Raw genomic sequence first — 23,452 nt, 5'->3', positions numbered from 1 at the left:
AAACAGAAGAGGATACACTCAAAATCAAACAGGTCAGTCTTAAACGGGGTCCACAACTTTCTAAGATCAGACCTTATCAACCATCACATCAAGCAACTGAGAATGAAGGCACAAGGTCAGTATAGCTGTTGAATTTTGTCCGGATCAATCTTTATCTTTTATCATTTGGCGATAGATCATGTTCCTATGCTACTCAAGGATGTCCACAAGTGACTAGGGGAGCCATGATGGGCATTATCTTTTTCTGTGTTTGTTGTTTGTGGTATGAACCGATGAAGTTCTAGGAAAATTGCTCTAGTCGGTGTCTATGATAGGATCATTCAGCTATTGAATGCCACACATGCCTCGACCCCTAGTGTATTTCCCAGAACAGAGGGGTTCACTCCTTGTCTGCTACATGTTTGTTTCTTCAATGAGATATCTTTACATCTTGATTCCTTATACCATGATGTGCTAAGCTCCATTGTTCCATAATAAGGCTTAGTGATGAATATATATTATGGAATAAATAATGACACAGGTTCGTGAATCAATCATTCTCATTTCATCTCATTTTTCTTATCGCTAGTTTGCTGATTCTTTTCTCATCATTTATTTCGAAATCATTTTCTATCATCTAACATTATTCTATTTCATTTTAAGATTTATTCTCTCATATTCTATCTCAATATTATTTTCACATCACCTATCTCTATCTCTAATTAACTAACCATTCTTCTATCTTTCATCTCACATTCTTCTTTTTTCGAGAGATCATTCATGTCTTTAATGCACAAACAATCTCTTGAGGGGGCACCCTAAGTATTACTGGTGCATACTGAGGCAGAATTTTTCATTTTCTTTGAAACAATATCGTTCTGACATTGTCTCAAGGAGGGGCAAATGTAGACACCTAAAAATGTCTCATTGATCTTGTACTAATTATTCGTCTTATTAGTTAAATAATTCTTTAATTATTTAATTAAGTTAATTAATCTTATTCTTCTAATTTCACATTTCCTCATCATCTTACTAATTATTCTATTTCTTATTCTATCATTATTTAATCATTTTATCCATTTTCTAATATTAATTAAATATTTATTATTTAATTAATTTTGATTAATTCCCTAATTTAAATAATCTTTATTATTTAAATAAATTCTATTTTCAATTTATCTCTCTAATCAATTAATCATTAACCCTTTTCTAAATATTAATTAAATTTTTATTATTAATTAATTGTGATTTAATCCTTTAATTTAAATAATCTTTATTATTTAATTAAATTTCATTTCTAAAATAATTAAATAGTTTCTTTAAATTATTTAATTAACTAATTAATTCTTCTAATTCCATTTCCAAATCTCCAAATTATAATTTCCTTTAATTTCAAATTCTTTTAATTTCTTCTAAATTCAATCACATGTGCATGATTTCAAAAATCAAATTGAAAATCAAAAGCAAATTCTAAATATATTCAAATACTAAATTCAATTTAAAATAAATTCAATTATTTAAATAAATCTCGTGCAAAGATTAAATTGAAAATCTAAGTCAAAGTGCAAACACATGCTAAATTAATTAATTAAATCATTTATCTCTCTAATCTCTATTTTCATCTTCTAATTAACTTTTTCTAAATAAAGTTTTTTATGTCATCAATAAATTATCCTCCAATCATTCTTTTTTTTCTTTCAATTAACTTTTTTTCAATCAGTTAACTCATTTAATCTATTCAATTTATTTTGTTTCACCTTCAAATCAACAGTTCAACTATCAATCAACATGTGAACTCACATGAATTCCACCTCTTGATCAATATGTTCTATCTATCAATCAATCATCTTTAATTATCTATAAATTGAACATTCAATCTCCATTTTCAATAATCACAAACTTTGAATCTTTGTGTCATTTGCAGGTTGCGAGAGCCACCATACCACAAAGAGGAGAACAACAATGGAAATCATGATGTAAGGAGTTTTACATTGTTATAAACGGGTTGATGTTAGCCATGACAACAATCTGTTTTGTTAACCAAACTCTTCATTTGACTTATTATTTATTTACTCCTCGCGCATGTTTAGAGTCAGCTATGATTTTTCAATCAAAGCGAACAGGAATTAAGATGCACATGTTTACCTTTCGGCATTTTATTTAATGCCAAATAAAGATACGCTACAGGTCCATACTCCTATTTGTATTTATGTCTACCTAGCAAGATCAGCGTCTCAAGAGGGACAATGGTAATACATTAATTTTCTTGAGCTTAGTAAAGAGATTGATGAAGATATTACTGAATATGAATATGTTTGAGACACTGGTAATACATAATTTTCTTGAGCGTAGCAAAGAGATCGATAAGTATATTAATGAGTATGAATATGTTTCTTTTTTGTCTATTCACCGAATAAATAAGGGTGGTATAATCTCTAAGTTGGAGTGCCTAGTGAACTGCAATTCAAGGTGATTAATTTCCATTCGAGTTAACACACTATCGTATTTCCCAGTATGTGAACTTTCCACTCCCACAAACTATACAAACCCCAAACTTGAAACTGGTATTACTGGTTATTCCTGTCAATTTTTATCTGCAATAAAAGTCCTGAGTAATTCCACGAAGCCCTATTGCATCATCTTTATCAATAGGGATATGAAAATGAAGCTCCTGCTCAGTTCAATGATAAATGAGGACCAAGAATTGCTCTTCAATAGCTAATGAGGAGCAAGAGTTGCTCTTCAATAGCTAATGGAAGTCTTTTTGAAATTGCAAACAATTGTGAAACTTGCCTACTGCATTTGAAAAGTGTAAACATTTTAACTGATTGAGCTAAAAAACACTTCAAAACATGTTGCCGATTGAAGGCCTTAAAAGCCCATCTAAACAATAGAAAAAATTGCATGAGCGCCAAAGTTCCGTTAACAAAATTTGAAAAGAAATACATAATAACAAATGCACTAGCAATAAAATCCGGTTAAGTGAAAACATAAATGAGAACGATTAAAACTTGCATCTCATCATAGTTGGGATTAGAATTTGGTGGTGAGGGTACGTATGCCATGTACCTGAGTGGTGGAATAAATTAAAATATGGATATGACCAATTATCCAACTGTTAGCCTCTAGACAAACTCATTTCAGCATTCAGCGACATGGGGCCAATGCCGTGTCTTTGAAAATGATGAGACAAATGAAATTGTAGATACAGCCACTACTCTAACTTCTTATCTCTGAATTTTACATTCTTAATCAAATAGACATAATTTGATAGAAAAATCTCAGTCTAAATTCTACATGCATCATATATTTCCCTGCATTTCTTGTTGCCAACTACAATTTGAAATTTGATAATTAAACCTCTGAGCCACTTATTTATTTATGAGGATGAGTTATCACTCAATTAATCACATTGGGAAAAAACAATAGGCCATTTTAAATGGTCCAAAGAAAATAAAGGCATATCATTTCATCACTTTTCAGTATTTATTTAAGATCACAATTAGCAAGAGTGACATCCCCTGGCAAACCCATGGATGTATACAACCCATCCATCCACAATGACCACAGAAAATAGACACTACATCCATTAATAACATTATAACATACAAAAACTGCTTGCTTACACCTTATTTACATGGTTTTAATGGTCCTGCAACATATTAAAAATTATGAAGCATAGAATCCATTTGCATGCTTGATGGCAACAAATTGATCGATTGGTAGGCCTCAGCATAATCCAAATCAGCCCACATTTTGAATTATCCCCTAGACAGTGGGAGTGACATCATTCTGCAAAAGTGCTGATGGATTCCCTGAAACTTTTAATTTATTCACCCCATCCACTTGTAATATGTAATAGTGACAATTTGGGATCCCTAGATAAAGGAATCTAGATACATATTAGAATGGCAACGATTGTATTCTAGCAGGCTTCCATATGTTCGATCTGCTACTCCAATAAAAAGTGACTCTGTGTCTGGACTAAATGATATGCCAGAGATCTCACCAAAGAGGTCAATCTCTTGACACCGATCATAGTTGTGTTTTACATCAAAGACATGTACAAAATCTGCAGGCTCAGCCATTGCCAGAAAACTGCCATCTGATGTGAACCTCAATGATCGCACAGCACCAATATTTCCTTTTAATACTGTCAAAGACGTGCTTAGGTTTCTAACATCCCAGATTCTGCAAGTCATATCCTGATTTCCTGTGGCAAAATATCTGCCTTCCGGATGCCATGCAGATGCAAAGGAATAGTCTAAATGGCCTCTAAGATTAGCAACAACCTGAAACAAAAGTGTGAGATCATGATTAAACCATCATGCTTATCCAATGCTACTGATAAAGATCAACTGAAAATGCAAAAAGGAAGCACAACAAGCTCGGACTTCCCTATGTGACCTAAGGCCCTAATTTGTCATTTTCAAGGGCAACAATACTGTGCATGGGAACCGTTATAGTACAAGGATGGGTGTAGAACTGGAAGAACTAGTTCAGGGGCAGTTGGCAACAAACAATTCTACCGCTCACTATTGTCTTTTTCTGTAACTGTGGTCAGAACGGAGAAGATTTATAAAATTATAACCATATACAATATTATTTTGATACCCACTCTCAAGTATTCCATTTCCTATTAATGCTGGATACAAGATAAAATCAAAGTGTAGAACAAAGGACACAAAATGCTTGAGAATTATCTGTACCTTCCCTGTCTGGCGATTTACAAGTAATCCATCGGTATGATCTCCAACCACCACCACGAGCGTTTTATCTGGACTGATAGAAGTATGCTGTAAAGAATGCAAAAGAAAAATATAAAGGCATCATCCATCCAAAAAGTCCACCTGATGAATTCATGCATGTAATATAGCATGTTTACTGATCTCTGGAAGCATTTGGAAAAGAGACCTAACTTACATTTACAGCCCATGGAAAGCAATTATGCCGCAGCATAGAAAAGGTCTCCACATCAAACACACGGACGACAGAATCATTATTTGAGGTCATTAATTGTGTTGCACCACTGTCAATATTATCCAAAATATTCATTAAGACACTTTGAATCTGTAAGGTTACCACAAATATTTGAAAGGTTTCTAATTGATAAACACAGGTGACATTCATTGAAACGTGGTTTACCTTGGACTGTCATAGATCTCAATGGCATTAGTGATAGCATTCTCATCATAAGTAATCTTTGCACAGTATGAAACACCGTGGCGATCCAAATTCTGGAGGCAGTAATCATAAAAGATCAATTCACTTATTTTCACTTTGCAACTGAGTTGAATCTTTTCAAATTCATCAGAACATAAATTTTTAAAAGGATAAGCTGTGGACATCTGATGTTAATGCCTAGATGCAGCAATTAGTCAATAAATTTCCGATAGAACTATTGTAAAATTATTTATTTTCAATGCCATAAACAACTACACAACTTCTCAAGGTGTAGCCATCCAAAAGAACGTGCACAATGTAAGAAGGATGAATGCATAATAAAGCATCCTGGAACACCCAGGGAATATAAAATGGTAAATTAATCCAAAGATTATACAATTCGATAGAAACCAAGGTAGTATCCTAACAGCATAATTGGATGGGCAATACCTTTGCAACCAGTTCTCCCTGAAAACCACCAGCGACCAGAAGATTTTTCTTGACACACATTGTACTAATCTGAATCCTTCCTAGACCTTGCTGTATAGCACGAGGATTTTTTTGATCCTGTAATAACAATAGAACCACAGCAAGAATTTTCCAAAAATGAAAACTTGGGAGGCAAGGATAGAAATAGACATCTTAGAAAGTCAGAGAACAAAAGAAGAAAAATATAAAAATAAACCTCATCTTCTTTCAATGGTTCAGCAACATTGAGAACTCTTGTGCTTCTTCGGCTCAATGAGCATCTATGTGTAACAAAGTAACCACATATTACATACACATCATGCTTTGATGTGGACCAAATGAGATTTCTCAACTGCCACAAACAAGAGAACAATTATGTCAAAAATATCCTCACATAGATTGCACAGACTAAAAACTGCTCCAATGACATTCTCCGCTATTCACATTAAACGAGTCTCAAATAATTTACTTACAACACTATTTCTTAGAACTAGTAACTTACAACACTATTTATTCAAGGATGTTTATTTCAAAAGCTATTGTCTGCAATTGATTGTTCACTTATGCATCTTGACACCCTCATGATTACACAATTAGTTGTACAGAAAATGCTTTCGAATTTCAATCTGTCACATCCCTTTTGATCGGTCCTACTTTATTCATATGAGAATGTTCATAAATCATTACATTGAATAATTTTGTTTTCTTCCACATACCTCTCCTACTAATAAGCAGTCAGTATTCAATTTTCTAATTTTATGATTTTCAAGACAAATATGTCATCATAGCAATGGCAGCTTCTTATGTGACCTTTATAACATTTAAGCAAGCCTTCATGCTATATTTTTGTGACACGTTATTCTGAGATGTCATGTTTTTGGATTCTGATTTTGGCTACTTTTGGATTCAACTATGAAAGCCTTATATTGAATATTTTGTATTCAACTGTGTAAATCAATTTTTGAGTTAAGTCCAAAAGCACTCAAAATCATCGTAGACTATAGAAAACTCATGCCTACGTATTTAGAGTCTATTTTGTGAAATTAATATAGTTGTTAACTTTCTTTGGCTGCTGAACTTTTTTCCAAAAGAATTTCCCAAGTTAAACCATTGTGTCACGTGTACTTATAGATTGTGTATAATTTTATGTTATTCCATAATGTTATGCTAATTGAATTGAAACAACATAACTGTAATTTGGATCACATAATCTCGATATTCTTAACAATCAGTTCCCAGTTGTATTGTGTCAAATTCCCAACAAAAACTCTGCATTTAAGAAGAATTCAGATTAGCATTACATAAGGATCCTGCCTTTGGATGGTGAAAAGACCTTTTACATATTACTGTCAACTTGCCTTTCTTCTAGAAAAGAGCACATTGATCATTAAATGACAGGCATGTCTCCAATTAGCCAGACACATGATAGGTACCTATCTAAAGGATTCGGGCACAGTACTTCCAATAAAGTTGGAAAAAAAAGAATAATGGCATCCCAGCCTTATCATTCTATATAATATTCCTTGACTGCAACGCCTTGGTTTGAGAGACTAGGGCAGGCTAAGTGACATGCATCTTGGCATGTGACAAGTGACTAGTGCAGTCTAGGTTGTGTCCTAAAGATGATTAAAAATTCCATCCAAAACATAAAAATTTGATGCTGCATTGAGCTTTCAATATGCACCTATCGACATGAGTTATTACAATTGGTCCTTTCTGGAATGCTTGTAGCGGAATTCATTGATATGTTTCTCTTTCTTGACTATAGATTCTAGCCATTTTAGGTTCATCTCATGCTCATGGAGATATGCAAATTTGTTATGGCTTACTTGAAATCATTCAGACACATTATAGATGACACAGCAGACAAAGAAATATAAAAAGTTAATTAACGAATTCAATTCCCTTGAATGCATTTCCGCTGTATATATGCTTGCCGCTTTCATGTAAAAGATTAAACCTGCATACATAAATAAAATGGACAAAAAAGCATCAAAAGACACTTTAACAAAATTAGGGACCACGTGGTTCTAACCTAAGATTAAACCCAGTGCTTTGTGATTTAATACAAATGAATTCCACAAGTTCCTTCTCTCCCTGTCCACAGAATTTTGCTTTTGAATAAAAGCTTAATAAAAAGGAACAATTTGCTAAGAATAAACTACCTGAAAATGGACGAATGTAGATTTCACTGATCTTGCATTATAGTGAAACTCAAAAAATTTCCCATCCTTTCTCACGGATTGGCACTCCTGATTGCAAGGAATGTAAAATTTGTTACAGGACTGAACATTGCTACTAATGGAGCAAAATTAATAGGAAATTAAAATCCCTAAGACATGAGATCTGCCAATAGTTACAACCTATAGACATATACCGTTATCACCTTATCTAATTCATCATGTGGCAAATGCAGATTTTCATAATTTTTGTACTGCTTCAGTCTTGTCTCACGATACTTTTCTCTTGTAAATTGCAACCTTTCCCAAGGAATTCCTTGAATGTCTCTTCCATTTCGAGCCTGCATTGCTGTAGTATCATCAGATTGACCAGAGCTTGCCTGCAATAAACACAATCAGCTCAGACATTTTATAAAACAAGCCTGCCACAGAGGATCATTTCATAAATCACAATCAAAATAGTGCCAACTAGAGAAAGATGCATAATCATGCCAGAGGTAATCATTTTTGTGACCGATTACCCACTTCAATGTCATCCTCTGATTCACTCTCAATAAAATCACCCCTCCCACGCCCATCAAAGAGTTCATCGTCATCAAAGTCACTCATATCATCATCATCCCCCATATACTCACGCTCCTGTCGAAGTTGTGCCATTCTAAGCATTGCAATATTCCCTGCTACAAGCAAACCTGCTCAATATATGATAATAAAGATGTCAGAATGTGCTTATTTGCAGACAAAGTTGGACTTCTGGCATGGTGCTCATACAACACAAGAAAAGAACAACAAAGAAAGACAATCAACTTCATAAAAGAAAATCAACTCTCAGTTTTATGATCACATTAAAAATCAATGGATTAAATGTAGATAAAATCTTTGAAAAATAAGTCAAAGATTCCCCAGGAAAGAAAAATAATAATAGGGCAAATGTTTGTATAATTGGGGCTGCCAGGGTATATGATGCTTATGATCAAGGTCAATGTTCACAGTTTGATACCCAAATAACCAGCAATAATGTAGCTGGTGCTTTAGCAAGCAATGTAAGAACTGTTAAAAGCCACATTGATCAGTTCCTAAGAGAATCACAACAGCATACACTGATGGAATTTTAAAGAATTCATAGGCAAACCAGTCAAGCACATGAAGAAGTGCAGTCTAGAGATTGAATATAATGAAACTCAGGTCTATGTTTAGTACAATTTATAGTGACAAAGGCCAGTCAAGCAGGTAAAAAATTGCAGTCTAGAATTGAGGATAAATGAACCTCAACTCTCTGTTTTTAAGGCAATTGTTGTGACACAAACTTAGTCATTGCAGCATTAACAATAAAAAAAATTGTAAAAGGCGAGATGCAGGTTTCTCCAACAGATAAATCAGAAATCCTTTAACAGGACAAACCCAAATTGCTTAAGAGAAAACCAAGGCAAGAGAGAACATGCAAAAGAAGACGTAAAAAACTCACTAACATTAGACAACAATACCAGATAAGCCCTGAAATAATGCTTCATTTTTCAGATCGAAAATCAATTTAATAGTGTAGAGCTAAGCCATATGATTAGAAGGGGCAAAATGCTCAAAAGAGCCATATAAATGTCAATGTGGTGAAAATCAGTTGGTCACACTTCAGAAGGAATTAATTTTAAGTAATTACTCGGGAATAAATTAATAATAGATGTTGAAACTAGATAAAGCAAACTTCCACTTGGTAGCAAGTAAATCTAGGATAGCATTTTGAAGGCCCTAAGAAAAATGTACCTTATTAAAGATTGCACCTCCATAGGGGTGTTGCAACTGGTGACAACATGAATTGCAGTGCAATTGGCATCCAAATCACTAAGAGCCAAATAGAAAACAGCCAAATCTTGGATGTGCTTAAATACACAAGCAAAATAATAGGTGGCCTATAGGGCAACTACCAGTGAAGTGCTATCTGAAAGATCTGCACATTAAACTTGCAATAATGAAAATTTACTTGAAGCTTGTTGTGCAATATTCAAGGTTAGAGCAATTTCTAAGGTTGTAGTTACAATGGGGCCTTGATGCCGAAATAATGGCTGCTATTAGCTGCTTATATCTGGCAGTTTTTTTAACATTCAAGTTCAGAGCAATATTTTTCACTACAAAATCCAGTTAAAAAGGTTAATTGCTTCTAAAAACAGTTGTAGAAAAGAAAGAAGTAAATCCCTAGAGGAAGGGTTTATATTGAATTTCTATGGTGCTGAAATCCTGATCTGAGCCGGTGATGGTTAGTGCATTGGGATATTCGAGGTGCCTTTGCATTTGGAGATGCATGACATTTGGGAAAGAAAATTAATAACAAAGCATAACGGGAGACACTTCTAGTGGGCTTGAAAGCTATATGTGCCAAAGGACATCAAAATCTAGCAGTTGAGGGAGATTCGCTAATTGTGGTGACTGCTTATATTTTGCCCAAATTGGAAACTCAAAGATATCCTAGAAGAAAATTTAATATTGAAAAGTAATTTTGAGAAGGTTATGGAGATTTATGGCTACCAAGAGCAAAATAGGCTAGTGGATTTTCTAGCAAACAAAGGTATTGAGTTATTGAATTTCTCGTAGTTGAAAGTAGAGATATTATTGAATGAAAAAATCGTGCCAAAATCATAAATGATGATTGGCCACTGTGAAGGCTCGCTCTCATCTACAAGAACATATGGAGATTTAAGCCACTGTGGAGATTTAAGCCAAATGGTAGTTTGATGGTGGATGGGTAGTGGTGTGGCCTTTTGCATGTGTTGAGTTGGCCTATGCTTTGCCATATCATTGTGAAGGGGAGTAAGTTTTTTTATTAGTTTGTCAAATAAATGGGCTATTGAGGTGTTGTCTCCGTGCTCTGTACTCTTACGGTCTGCTATATTCCTTGATGTTATTGCTAATCTTACTCAATGTTACTACTATTGGGGCTCTTTCTTGGATTTTGTGGGTTTTGGGTAGCATTGTCTTCATGACTAGTAGGAGTGGTTCTAAAGACCTAGTTTGCTAGGGCCATGTCTTATAGACCATAGATTAAATAAAAAAATTAGTTACTCCAACAAGGCATCCTTGAATATTATTGTTAGCATTCTTGGTAGTGAGGGAATAGAAGACAATGGGCTATTGTGAATGTGTGCTTCAATATCAGAGGATTTTAAGGCCAAGTTGTTGATGTTTATTCCATCATAAGAGGTGAGGGAAAGGCTATCAGAGCTACTTGTCAGGCTGAGCCTAAAGAGGGGGAAATTGCAAGAGGGAAGGACATTGATAAAGGAGGAAGAGCATCCCCCAAAAGAAAATGGTTCAGTAAGGAAAATGTGGGAGGATCTGAAATGGATGTAACAGTAATACATGAGGAGGTTCAGAATTTGAAAAGTGATGTGCAAACCCTAACTAATGTTTGTCAAGATATGCACATGATCATTAAACACTTAGTGGTGTTGCACTTGCAGCATTAGTGCTTGAGGTGATGAGTGGATGTACACTACCATTTCTTGAGAATGACAAACTAGTTCGTACAGTCAAGTGTGTGGAGATTATCAAAGGTATCAAATTTGAAGAATTGGAATTCACAACGGACCCAATTGTGGCTATGGCTCAATTGGTGCAGTCCCTTACAATGACTTTAAGAGCAGGGTTTACAACTGTTGGATTACAACTCCACCTTTGCTCACTGGGGACTATCAAAGCTTTCTTAGACAACTGCTAGATGTTTGCTCTATGGCATTTTTGGTGCTTTATCTTATGCATATATGGGTGGCATTTATAGGCTTTTATAGTTCCTTGTACTACTTTATATTGTATGAGAATAAATACTACGCTGAGTATGCTCTATTAAAAATTCTTTATGCAAGGATTTAGTGTTTATGCATTGTGTCTAGTACTTTAAGTTGCAGCAATGAGGGCCCTTTAATTGATACCCAAGATCCCAACATATTAATCTTAAAAAGCTGCCACTACAAAGATGCTGAAGATGAAACTTCAGTGTAGGAATGTAAGGTATTATCAGCATAGGAAATGACAGTGAACAAATTCTCCAATCTTAATACACCGTGACTGAAATATTATACAAAAATCCAGTGATCCGCAACCAAAAGATTCAACAGTTTCAACTATCACAGTTGTCTCCAAAAAAAAAAAATCTAAATATTATTGACTGTAAAAGATTAAAATATTAAACAGCCTCTATCTAAACAAGGTTTCAACCATTCAATATTCATCAGTTGTAGTCATCTATTGAATATTGTGTACATCTCATCTAGATTCATGAATGTTTCACCCAAGGTCTTTAACCACACTTCCCATGCCCACATGATTCATTTGGAGAATACTTCTTGCCTTGGCCTATACCTATACCAGCCACAATATTGACAAACAACCTTCTTTCTCACAAATTTTTTATTGATGTGGCTTTTAGGCACACCAAAATATGCAGAGACTCACAACTCATTTGATATGGTGGACACCTTCCTTTTAGGCAATAACCAGTCTTATGATCTCACAAGAAGAATGATCTAGACTTATTGATTGAATCGCATTTCAACCATGGAAACTGACTATATTGGGATTACTGCCAATGCAGAGCCATTGTACCCTTAGAGGGATGATAAAAAAAGAATGAAATTGGCAGAGTAAATGAATGCCAAGCAAATACCAAAATTAAAACTAATTCACAAATATCAACAGACCTTTCAAGTTTCATAATCAAAGAAAAAAAAAGGAGTTAAGATGAGGAGTGAGAGTAGATCAAGGTGGGAAATATCAAGGAGAAAACAAGGACAAGAAGATCAAAAAAAATTACAATTAGAATCATAACCCACATTTCACAAAAATACACCATTCCTTCCAATTTAAACCAGATACCAGCAGAAAGGCATGAGTGCATATCTACTTAGCAACAGAGTATGAAAAGATTACCGTCTATGCCCTGCTATTTTAGAGTGTCAAAGACTGGACCGAAATGAATGAAGGATCAAATAAACTAAATCAGTATTCAACTGTAAAGTAGCAAGAACATAAATCAAGGTGAAAAACTTCTGCAGAAATGCATTTGCATTGAAGACAAACTGTATTTTATATTAAATAAATTGCAAGAAAAAGAAACTTTTAAAGCTTCAATAACAAACATGAACAATTTCCAATTCTTAAAATGAATCAGAATAATAGAATTTATTTGCAGTTGTTTACAATCTGGGGAACTGAGATCTCTGGATAACAATGAACTAGAGTAATCAGAAAAATCCTTTCTCCTTCTCTTTATATCTCCTCTTAACTCTACTACAAAAATTTGATCTATCTCATCTCTGTCTCTAATACAACATATACTTCCTGATCAAATTCCCCAATACTAAATCTAAGAGTTTACAATATATACAGAGCTCAGGAATCCTAGGATCTGTTTTTTAACAGTACGAAAAATCTGATGTTAGCCTCTGGAACATTCCTTCATACTGGATTTGAATTACACCATCAAAGATTAATCCAAATTTCTGTTTGTTCCATGCTTATGTATTCCAGTTTCTGGTCGCAGATCTTCTGTATCATCTCAGCAACCCAATCCCTTATCTGCATTTAATTTGAAATATGCCTGACAAATTGTTTCCCTGGATTGTGATCCTACCTTTATGCCATACATGCACATCTTATATAACCAGTGCTCGAGAACCAGGTGATATTTCTTCACAATAGCCAAACTTCTACTCTAGACATGTGACATTAGCATGACCATTCAAAGTCTCAAGGCTATTCACAAACTGAAAAGCCAATGCCCAATCAAAGGTAATTGCAAGCAAAGGTTGACTGTGGATCCTTGACTTGGAGACACATGGCACCATCATGCTAATTCAGTATCCAAAAGATATTGCTAGTTTAAAAGAGCGAATCATCACTTGCTGTCAGATTTTCAAATTCCTTCGACATCAAATCCACAAATCCTTGATAAAAAGTCAACAGTGAGGATTAATCTTTGCTAAATGATCAAATGGTCATCAGCCTGTTGAGGATGGAAAGCTATGCACTCAAATGTATCAGTAAACACTCAATCAAAGCCTTTGCTCGCTCTATCAAGGATAAACCTTTTTCCCTTGATTCCAGAATAATGAACACCCGGTCAAAGACCTTGCAGGCCCCATGGTGACAATTGATTTGCTAGTCATTGGTTAGCAATCAAGCCTTTAGACTTGCTTAACCTAATAGAAATCACCACAATCAAATAAATGATGTGGTTCACTCATTTGCTTGACCACATGTTTGGGAATTCAAATGAGATATTGTTAGCATTTTAATTTCTCTTGCATGATAACACAGACTGGTATAACACATAGCCCAGTTCGAAAAATACCTGACAATTGATTTGCTAGTCATTTGTTATCAATCAAACCTTTAGACTTGCTTAACCTAATAGCAATGACCACAATCAAATAAATGACACGGTTCACTCATTTGTTTGACCACATGTTTGGGAATTCAAATGAGATATTGTTAGCATTTTAATTTCTCTTGCATGATAACACAAACTGGTATAACACATATTATAGAATTGTTCCTCAAATTGTAAGAGGAAGCTCCCTGAGATCTAACTAAACCTAAAACTAACCCTAAAATAAAACTATAGACAGCATCTACTAGCATGCACTCTATACAAGATTTCAACAGGAGGTTTTGCATAAACAAAATTACTAATTGCCTATGCTTTTAGCCCCACATGCATGCATAGGACTGTTACCGGTCAAGCTGTACGGCAAAAATTTTAAATATAAAAGGAAAACAAATTATTCAAGCACAAAAAATACAACTTCTCAATAGCTAAAGTTAAATCAAGTTCTCCATTGCAACTAGGGTTTGAAGGAATAATGCAGACAAATGCCTATTTGCTGACTAAAATAGAGAAAGCCAGTAGATCTGCATCAACAGAAAAGAATTAAACGGATGAATATAACATGATTTCAAAAAAGCAAATTAAACTATAATCTTTGCCAATAAAAAGCTTGACCAAATGTAAAATCTACTTTCGATTTACTTCAGGAAATTACAAACATAAATTTTACAATCTCTTTAGTTGAACAACAATTTCTACAACATAAGCCTAACTTCAATGATCATTAAAAATTTATGTGCCCAAGGCACTTATTTATAAGCTTTCAAAGGGTAGCTTTGAAATAACAATTTAAATATTCCAAAAACTACCACTTTAAAGCCATTCTAACCCTAACTGCAGAAAAGGTGGAAAACAAACTAACTGCAATTGAACTAATCCTAAAACAATTAATAAACATCAAGGCCTAAAATAAGCTCTTTTTCGTTGCTTGGAAATAGCCACTGCTGAAGTTGACAACTGCCAAAAACAGCAACTTGCACATGAATGACTTGGAAGCAATCTAAAGCAATTTTCACACTGAAACTACTGCGCCTTTCAAACAAATATCATAACCCTAATAATTCATTTTTGACACCTTGAATGAAAACCCTTGGTGGAAAAAGTGACTCAAAAAATGAACCAAGTTACCAAGGTCAAAAACCCTAAATGAGTGCATGCAAAAACAGTCATAGACAATTGAAGAAATTATTTACAGCATTTTCAAGGGCTTGAAACCTTACAATATCAGTAAATTCCAGCTGCTCATACAAGCTATCATCAATGACCAACGCACATAAAACAAAAGGTAGTCATGAAGTGTTGAAATCCACTATCACCTACTCCAAACCCTGGTATTAAGAACATGCTGGAATCCTTTTTCAAAATGATCAATATCTGTACTAAACACCACTGTTCTGAATGCCCAGACCACCGATGCATGCTTGGAGACAAGGACAAGATGGAACCCATAAGACAGCTATTGCAGTGCTGTTGTTCTAGGTCACTGTAGTCACTATTTTGGTAATTTCATTTGATTAGAGGCTCTTCAATTCATCCTATAACAGACCTGGGTGCTGAAAACTGCTTCAAATACCTGCAAAAACATGAAAAGACAGTCCTATTTCTGCAAGGAATGACTGAGATGCATTTCCTTGAGCTGGGAAGAAAAAAACCCTCATATAAATGCATCACACCTTTTTGCTTTAAAACTACATGGACGAAAATAAACACCACTGAACTCTTGGTTTTGACTGAGCCATAGATTTCACGTGGCTATGCCACCCTCAGCATGCGCTACACATGGTTTTTCCAATCAAAACATGTACTGGAGAAAATTTTGGATGGCAAAGCCATCACAAAAGCATGTCTCATAAAATCTTTATTCACCACTTTTTAGGCAAGCAGAAATCACAAATCTTTGAGTCATTTTTTGGTGCACAGGCAGAAGAATTTGATGGCCTAACCCACGAATATGTGTCTCCCTTTATGATGCTTTCAAACTGCTTTAAAAGGTGGAGGAATTCACTTAGTCATTCGCCATATTTTGACCTACTGTTGGTGGGGATTTGGTGGGTCTTAAAACTGTCCACATGCCCTCATACACTTTGTTAATGTTTTAACCCTAGTTTGGGTGGATTTTTTGCTGGTTTGAGCCACAAAAAAGTGTCTGATTATGACTTGTTATTGAAAATTTGAAACCTCTCAAGGCACATTTCACTTAGATCTTTAGCCACCTTTTCGCTTAAGTTCTAGGTGCAGCTTTAAGAGGGCTTTGGCACTAAATTTGTGCCTCCTTAAGCTTGATATTTCCTTGCTGGTTGGGTACACTTTCATAACCACTTTGCCAAGTTTTCTCACATGTTGCAGGCAGAACTTTCTGGCTAATAGTGAAGATCACTAATCAACTTGCCATTTTTTCACATACCTGCCAGAGTTTTTTGATGGCATTGCCACTCCCAGAAGTGCACTTGGATTGCTTTGACTGTTCTATCTCTTCCTTAAGTGTGGATCAGTAACAAGTCTGCCACTTTGTCATGCTCCAAGCAGAAATTTGGATGACTTTACCATGATAGAAGTGCATCAGCCTTAGTTTAGAACATTCTGAGTGCTCTAAGCAGAAAAAAGGGGTGACAATGCCACTTTAAAAGAATGTCACTGACTTAGTCTCCCTTTCAAGCCTTGGAAGAGGATTTGTGATCATTTTGTTGTATTTTACTTATCATCTTGTATCCCAGGTCTGATATTTCATCATTTACCCAGTCCTTATTGGGCTTGAGGAGGTGACCATATTTTTCCTACAAAAGATCATTAGTTGAAAAGCCCAAAGACGAGATTACCTTGTAGGCTGACTGAAAGGACAACAATTGGCTTGGAATTTATGCAAATTTGAGGATCAACTGATCTACAAGTCTGATATTCATCATTTACCTAGTCCTTATTGGACTCAAGGTGACCATCTTTTCAATACAAAAATTGTTAGTTGAAAGGGCCAAAGACAAGATAACCTTGCAGACTGACTCAGAGAACAACAATTGGCCAGGTATTGGTGCAAATTTGAGTATTGACTGATGAGACATCTCACTGAAAGAGGTACAAACTGAATTTCATATGGGTACCAACATTTACATGGCTGTCATGTGAGACAATCTTGGTTGTAAAGGAAAACAAAATCAATGGCCAATGGAGATTTCCTTATTCCTATGTGAGTACAATCAAGCAAGCCCTGGGTGTTCAATCAATGGCATTTGTTGCCTAAAGTGGAGCCCACCTAATTAATATTCAATCCCTTTGATCACCTATTTGGGATTTGCTAGTTTACCCACTTCTTTGGTTTGGGCAACAACCCAATAGCTAGTTACCTAGTCAACTCTCTAACCACGTGATCAAGGTTTCCTATTGCAATCGACTGAACCAATCTCCAAATACGTTATCAAATGTCTATGCTCAATGCACTTCCTCTCATCAAAGATTCATTACTCATTCAAGGAAAGCAAAACTCAGGCAACATCTAACTATAGAGGCCAAAAACCAGGCATTTGACAAAGTGACAAAACATGATATCCTTCTAAAGCACATTCCTCCAATTCAAATTACCAAAAGGTAAAAGTGGCATGCAATACAAGGGGCACAACATGGCAAAAGGTGCAGCTCTCAACTGTAAGAAAAACACTTTAAGGGAGAAGATATTCGCAACTCGCCCTTCCAAAACTCCAAGAATTTCAAGTGAGACATTTTCAAGGACCAACAAGGAGACTAATGCAAGGACTTATAGGAAAAGAAGAGATAAACATGGGAAAGCCAGAGAAAGATTAGAAAGATAGAGAAACATAAAAAAGATGTGGAAGCCAAAAAAACATTTGTGCATGCTCAGGAAAATTGGGGATGAAGTGAAATAATTTAGAGAAACTCAAAAGCCCCAATTCCCCAAAAATTGGGTAGGCTTTTACCATAATAATTAACAGCTTCTACAAGAAGATCCTCCCGAGCATTTTGGAATCCAAAATCTTCAGTCCAATAAGGATGTAAACAAAGAAATATAAAGCCTTGTAAACTCTAATCAAATTTTAGAAAATCAGAATACTCTTTCAAGTTGGCTAACTTTTTGGTCAACAAGGACATGTGTAGTGAATTCATTTAGTCCCCAAATTTAGCAAACATACACAATTAAGAAAAGAATCTAAAATGAAATTGTTTTGATCCCTAAGCATATGTTGGTCTAAAATTGATCTTTATTTTTTTACTTAGGCAAACATGAGGCCAATTACCAAGTATTACTTTGTTGCCAGTCAAGTTTTCATAATCTTTATTCAACTCTAGGAAATTGCTCTACTATTAGTCAAGCATCTATAGCCCTTGTATAGATATGTGAATCACCTTAAAAACTAAGATCTTGACGATTTCCAACATTTTCTCAATAAATCTTCATTCTTTACTTTTGACATTATTTACTTTTGTTGTGCATAGCTTCTAGTATCAACTATGTAAGTTTATTTCCTCGACAATCCGGATCAAACTCCATGATCCATCATCAGGAAATCATTATGGACAACATTATGGACTGTAGAAATCACATGTCTCCAATTATTTACTTTGATCAGTTTGAAGAAAATTAAGTTAGGGATGAAAGGAAATATAGACAATTTCCTACATTTACTATATAGCATTCTCACCATTCATCCTATGAGGAAAATGTCACAGTAGTATCTCTGATCTATATATATTCTAGCTGCATTCTGACATAAACCACACATAACAAAAATCAAACAAAAAACCACACAAAGGAGAGAGATGGATATACCTAGGAAAACCCTTGTGGGAAAAACCTAGCCTCCAAAGCACTAAAACCTAAGTTACCGGTTCGGGTTTGGGTTCGGGATCACGTTCGAGGACGCGAACCCGGTTTGTGGGTTTGGGCAAAAAAAATTTTGCCTTTTGGGTTCGTCCATACATTTAATGGTATGCTACTTCATCATTGATCAATGCCAAATGCCAATTGATAGTTCTGAATTTCAATAATATCATATTATGTCATATACTCATATGACATATAATATATAATAATATATCAACATATCATAGATTCATATATGTCCAAGTTCATGATTCAAATGAAAATCATTATAATTACAAAATTGACAATCACTTTAAAAGTCACTTTATGTGACTTAACCCAGCCGGCAAACCTGGGTTCACTCGGGTTCACCCAGGTTCGGACAGGGTTCACCCCAGGGAACCCAGGGCCCCTAGGGTGAACCCTGTCCAAACCAGTCACGAACCCAACGCGAACCAGGACCCACGAGGACCTGGTCCATGTTAGGGGCTCTAGACAGGCAAACCCGGTAACTTAGACTAAAACCAATGTTATTATCAGCAAGAAAACAATTACAATACAATATTGGACTATGCACCTTAACACAAAGATGAATACTCTAAACCACGGAGGAAAATACACAAGATATGACCTACAACAATGAGCAACCTGTTGCTATCACCATGAGACTGATCCAAGAACAAGTGAAAACCAAGCTTAGAATCTCCTCAACAAGCAAATCAAGCCAACCTCCAACCTCCACTCACAATGAACAAGTACAAGATGATCGAGTGATGAATAATGCCATCCCAAGCGTCCTATTTACAGGTAAGTGACAAACAAAAAAGGAAAGCAGCAAGCAGCACGATTGGGTGTAATAATGCAAAAGGTACAACTCAAACTAAAAGAAAAATGCTCAAGGAAAAAGATATTGACAACTAGCCCTGCCAAAACCCTGAGAGTTTTAGGTGGGGCATTTTCAAGGACCAACAAGAATACCGATGCAAGGAGGACTTGGAGGAAGAGACAAAATAAACAGGGGAAAGCAATAAGAATCTGAAAGACACAAAGAAACCTATAAAGAGGTCGAGGCTGAGAAACATTTTATCATGTCAGGAAAATCAGGAATAAAAGCTAAATGGTCCCAATTTCCCAGAAATTGGATAGGTCGTGACCCCAACATACCTCATGTCTTATTAAATATTCAATCCCCTAATTATGAATGAACAAAAACAATTTTGTAAAAATTTAATAGTCTAATTTATTCTAAAAGCCATTTGATCACAAAAAAAACAGCAAAGACGGAGAAAAGAGAAACCAGAAATTTCCCATTCCCCTACATAAAACTTGGTCCTTATAACAGATCTCTTAATCCAATGTTGCATGCTAGAATCATGCTCTTCATTGCCACCAATCACTCTCTTGGCTCTATCACTAGGGTTTTTTTAAAAGAGAACTTTCCTTTTACAGATTTATATCATATTATATGGAATTGAATTTACAGAATTGTCTAAGGCTAACCCGTTATTTGCAAGAAATGCAACCACCAAGAGTCATTTTATGTTTTTAATGGCCTACAACTTATTCGGTTATAGCCTTTTCTTATCTTTTTTGGCCATTGTTTCGGTTGCAGATCATTTTGTGCCAGTTCTCACCCGTCAGAAAATTATACTATACTCATTTCTAATTCTGCATGGTTGCATTAAAGGATCATTTTTTAGATGCAACTCTTCTAGCCCTATTTCTTGTCACACTCCCATTGTTTGTCATATTTCCTCATTTTTTATTTCTTACAACACAGGCTAAGCACCTCAGCTAATGTTCTTTTGCTTTATTGTTTTATATTTATATAGTAATTGGCGTTCTTCCTAGAATTTCTCATAGACCACTGTAACCTTCTGTATTCTCATTCAAATTGACCTACTTAGGTCATTTACGGGCATTAATATAATTTATTTTCTTTTTTTTCAATATAAAATGTTTCAAAAATTCTTTATTTCTTCCTTTCGATACAACATGTTACAAGACTTTTGATAAAGCATACCCCAGTTGCACTCATACTGCTAAAAATTCTAATCTAAGTTGCATTGAACATGTTCAGGGTCATCCCACCATATCATAGCTCAAAAAAAAGAGGCAATCACTTACTTTAAATGTAACTTCCCTATGAACAAAAGTGCATAGCGAGATTAGGTCAAACTCAAACCAAACCTAAATTAATATTTGATCTTAGCCTAAACAGGTGAGGATTTTTTAGTATTTGAAGGGCATTAAACCACAATCAATTTGCTGGAAACAGCCCACAACTTTCTACCGAAGGTCTATGGTTATACTTCCAAAAGCTCCAGAATCCCTTGAATTCATCCAGCACCATACAATATATAAAAAAGCTGCTACCAAAAGCTCCTTCTGACCACAAGTCTCCCATTATACTTCCCAAAGCCCCAGCATCCCATGAATTGTAGAATACATAAAAGTTTGCTAACATAAGCTCCACAAGCCTTGTCCTTAGGGATGATCTTAGCTGGTAAATATGACTCATCAGGAAGTATTGAGTTGGATAGTCATAAAATACTCCATCCAACTCTGGTCATGGCATAGCCCAACAGACAAGGCAGGGTGAAAATCTCAAGTGTTTTTGATGTACCCAAAAGAGATTTTGACCTTGAGAAGCAAAAAGAGTATACTTTGTCCAAACAGGCAAGAATTCATAAGTACTCAAGAGGCACTAAACTGCAAAAGATGTGCCAAAATTATTCTATACCTCCGTGTATAGACTTCCAAAATCCCCAAAATCAAATGAATTCATTTATCTAATTTTTTCAACGGACTTCAGGTATTTTATGTGCTTGTCCATTCAAGCTCCGGAGGTCACTTATGCATTGAACCTTTAGATAAAGAAGGTAGACAGCTGGAAAGATAGCTGTTAGACACTCAAAGGGGATTTAAAATTTTGTTTCAAGCCTACGGAGCCCAAGTCAGACTGATGGAGAATGCTAGCTCGAGAAGAGCCCACGAATGCTTGAATACCAAGAGATGCCAAATAAACGTCGAGGCACAAGACAAATTTAGTGGAATGAATATCCTTCAATACCTTGGCACTAAGCTGAAGAAGAACCTAGAGTTTTTCCCAGTTTATGATTAAAAAAAATAGAGTTTTCTAAGCAGTTTCCCTCGATTAAATTACAGAACGTATGAAAAATAAATTTAATTTCAAAAACATGACAAGAAAGATTAGGTTAAATTGACAGCATCAGAAACAGAAACGCATAAAATATCATCATCCCAACTTATACAACCTCGCTCATAATTAGCAAACGATTACAGCTAACGCAATTACAGCAATTTTTTAAAGATTTAGACATGGAACATTTTTTAAAAACTTCTTTACCATGCAAAGACATATAGAACATGTTAAAACCCTCGGGTTCCAGAATACGTAAAATATTATTCTCAAATTTGCGAGTATTCTACAAAAAGAAATAAACTTGCATACTTTCTTACCTTGATCGCAGGGAAGTTTTCAGTGTGCCTGAAGTTATGAACTGTGCAGTTCGAAGGAGTAGAAATAAATATAGACAGAAAGCGAGTGATCTGAAGCTCACCAAGAGGATTTCGGTGTAATGGATATATAACACAAACATCCAAAAAAAAAATTATAATAGTTATTATTATTATTATTTAATATTATTGTTGTAATTGTAAACTTACAATAATTGTGCTAATATATTATTAGAATAATTAGGTGCATTTTACATGAGGTTAGGGAAGGTATCAAGAAATTTTTCAGTTTAGAAGAGGTTAAGGTATCATGAAATTGGATGAAAAAGGGTTAGGAAGTGTTAGAGCTTCGCTTTGTAAGTTCTAAAATTTGTAAATTCGTTCATTATTGTCATTGTTCTATAATGAATTTGTGTTAGTTTATTTCTAATAGTTGATCAGACATTGTTTATGTTGAAATTGGAAACCAAAATATTGTAAAACATGTAAGATTCAACCACTATACCTAGTTCTACAATGCATCCAACATAAAACCAATAGAAAACCTAGATCATGCAAACATCAAAATAGAGAAATGTATACCTTCACATGCTTTTAGGATTTGATCTTCATTGTCTTCCTATCTCCATTTATCTTGTTTGATGTTCTGGTTGCTCTCAGATTTGTATTGTGCACAAGAGCTCAATAGAGAACGGATGTGGTTGTGTATGCAATTTTGCAAGATGTAGGTGTTTATGCTTGAATTCTATATATGGAAGGATAGGGAAAGGATCCTCTTTTATAGAGAATATCCTAAAAATGGAGGGCTAGAATTAAGAGGTGGGAGGATAAATGGTTGGATCAGATTAAAAGGTAGGTATAGGAAATAGGAAAATATTAGAGAGGTGGTTAAAGGTAAACTAAGATATGAATGACACTTGTCGTGGAGAGAAAAAGCTAATAAATTAATTAAATAAATAAAGACTTATTTAATTAATAGAAGAGGTGGGACCAATTAAA

At 35.0% G+C, this 23,452-nt stretch overlaps 1 protein-coding gene across 1 annotated transcript; it reads right to left on the bottom strand.

The window, feature by feature from the left end:
• Nucleotides 1-3,419: 3,419 nt before the first annotated feature.
• Nucleotides 3,420-22,600, bottom strand: LOC131031263 (uncharacterized WD repeat-containing protein C2A9.03). The gene is made up of 10 exons (XM_057962325.1): nucleotides 22,457-22,600; nucleotides 8,316-8,482; nucleotides 7,997-8,170; nucleotides 7,776-7,862; nucleotides 5,828-5,962; nucleotides 5,593-5,709; nucleotides 5,125-5,216; nucleotides 4,903-5,008; nucleotides 4,689-4,775; nucleotides 3,420-4,271 (listed from the first exon to the last, which is right to left on the bottom strand). The coding sequence occupies exons 2-10, from the start codon at nucleotides 8,454-8,456 to the stop codon at nucleotides 3,858-3,860; spliced, it is 1,353 nt and encodes a 450-aa protein (XP_057818308.1). The 5' UTR covers nucleotides 8,457-8,482; nucleotides 22,457-22,600; the 3' UTR covers nucleotides 3,420-3,857.
• Nucleotides 22,601-23,452: the final 852 nt, after the last annotated feature.

Source organism: Cryptomeria japonica, chromosome 8, assembly GCF_030272615.1.
Source record: "Cryptomeria japonica chromosome 8, Sugi_1.0, whole genome shotgun sequence".
Classification (NCBI taxonomy): domain Eukaryota; kingdom Viridiplantae; phylum Streptophyta; class Pinopsida; order Cupressales; family Cupressaceae; genus Cryptomeria; species Cryptomeria japonica.
This window is presented reverse-complemented; position numbering and strand designations above follow the sequence as displayed.

Coding starts and splice junctions, on each gene's coding strand:
- LOC131031263 (XM_057962325.1), bottom strand. CDS start 8,456: ATGCTTAGAATGGCACAACTTCGACAGGAGCGTGAGTATATGGGGGAT. Junction 7,863..7,996: donor CACATGATGAATTAGATAAG/GTGATAACGGTA, acceptor CCTTGCAATCAG/GAGTGCCAATCCGTGAGAAA. Junction 5,710..5,827: donor AACCATTGAAAGAAGATGAG/GTTTATTTTTAT, acceptor TTGTTATTACAG/GATCAAAAAAATCCTCGTGC.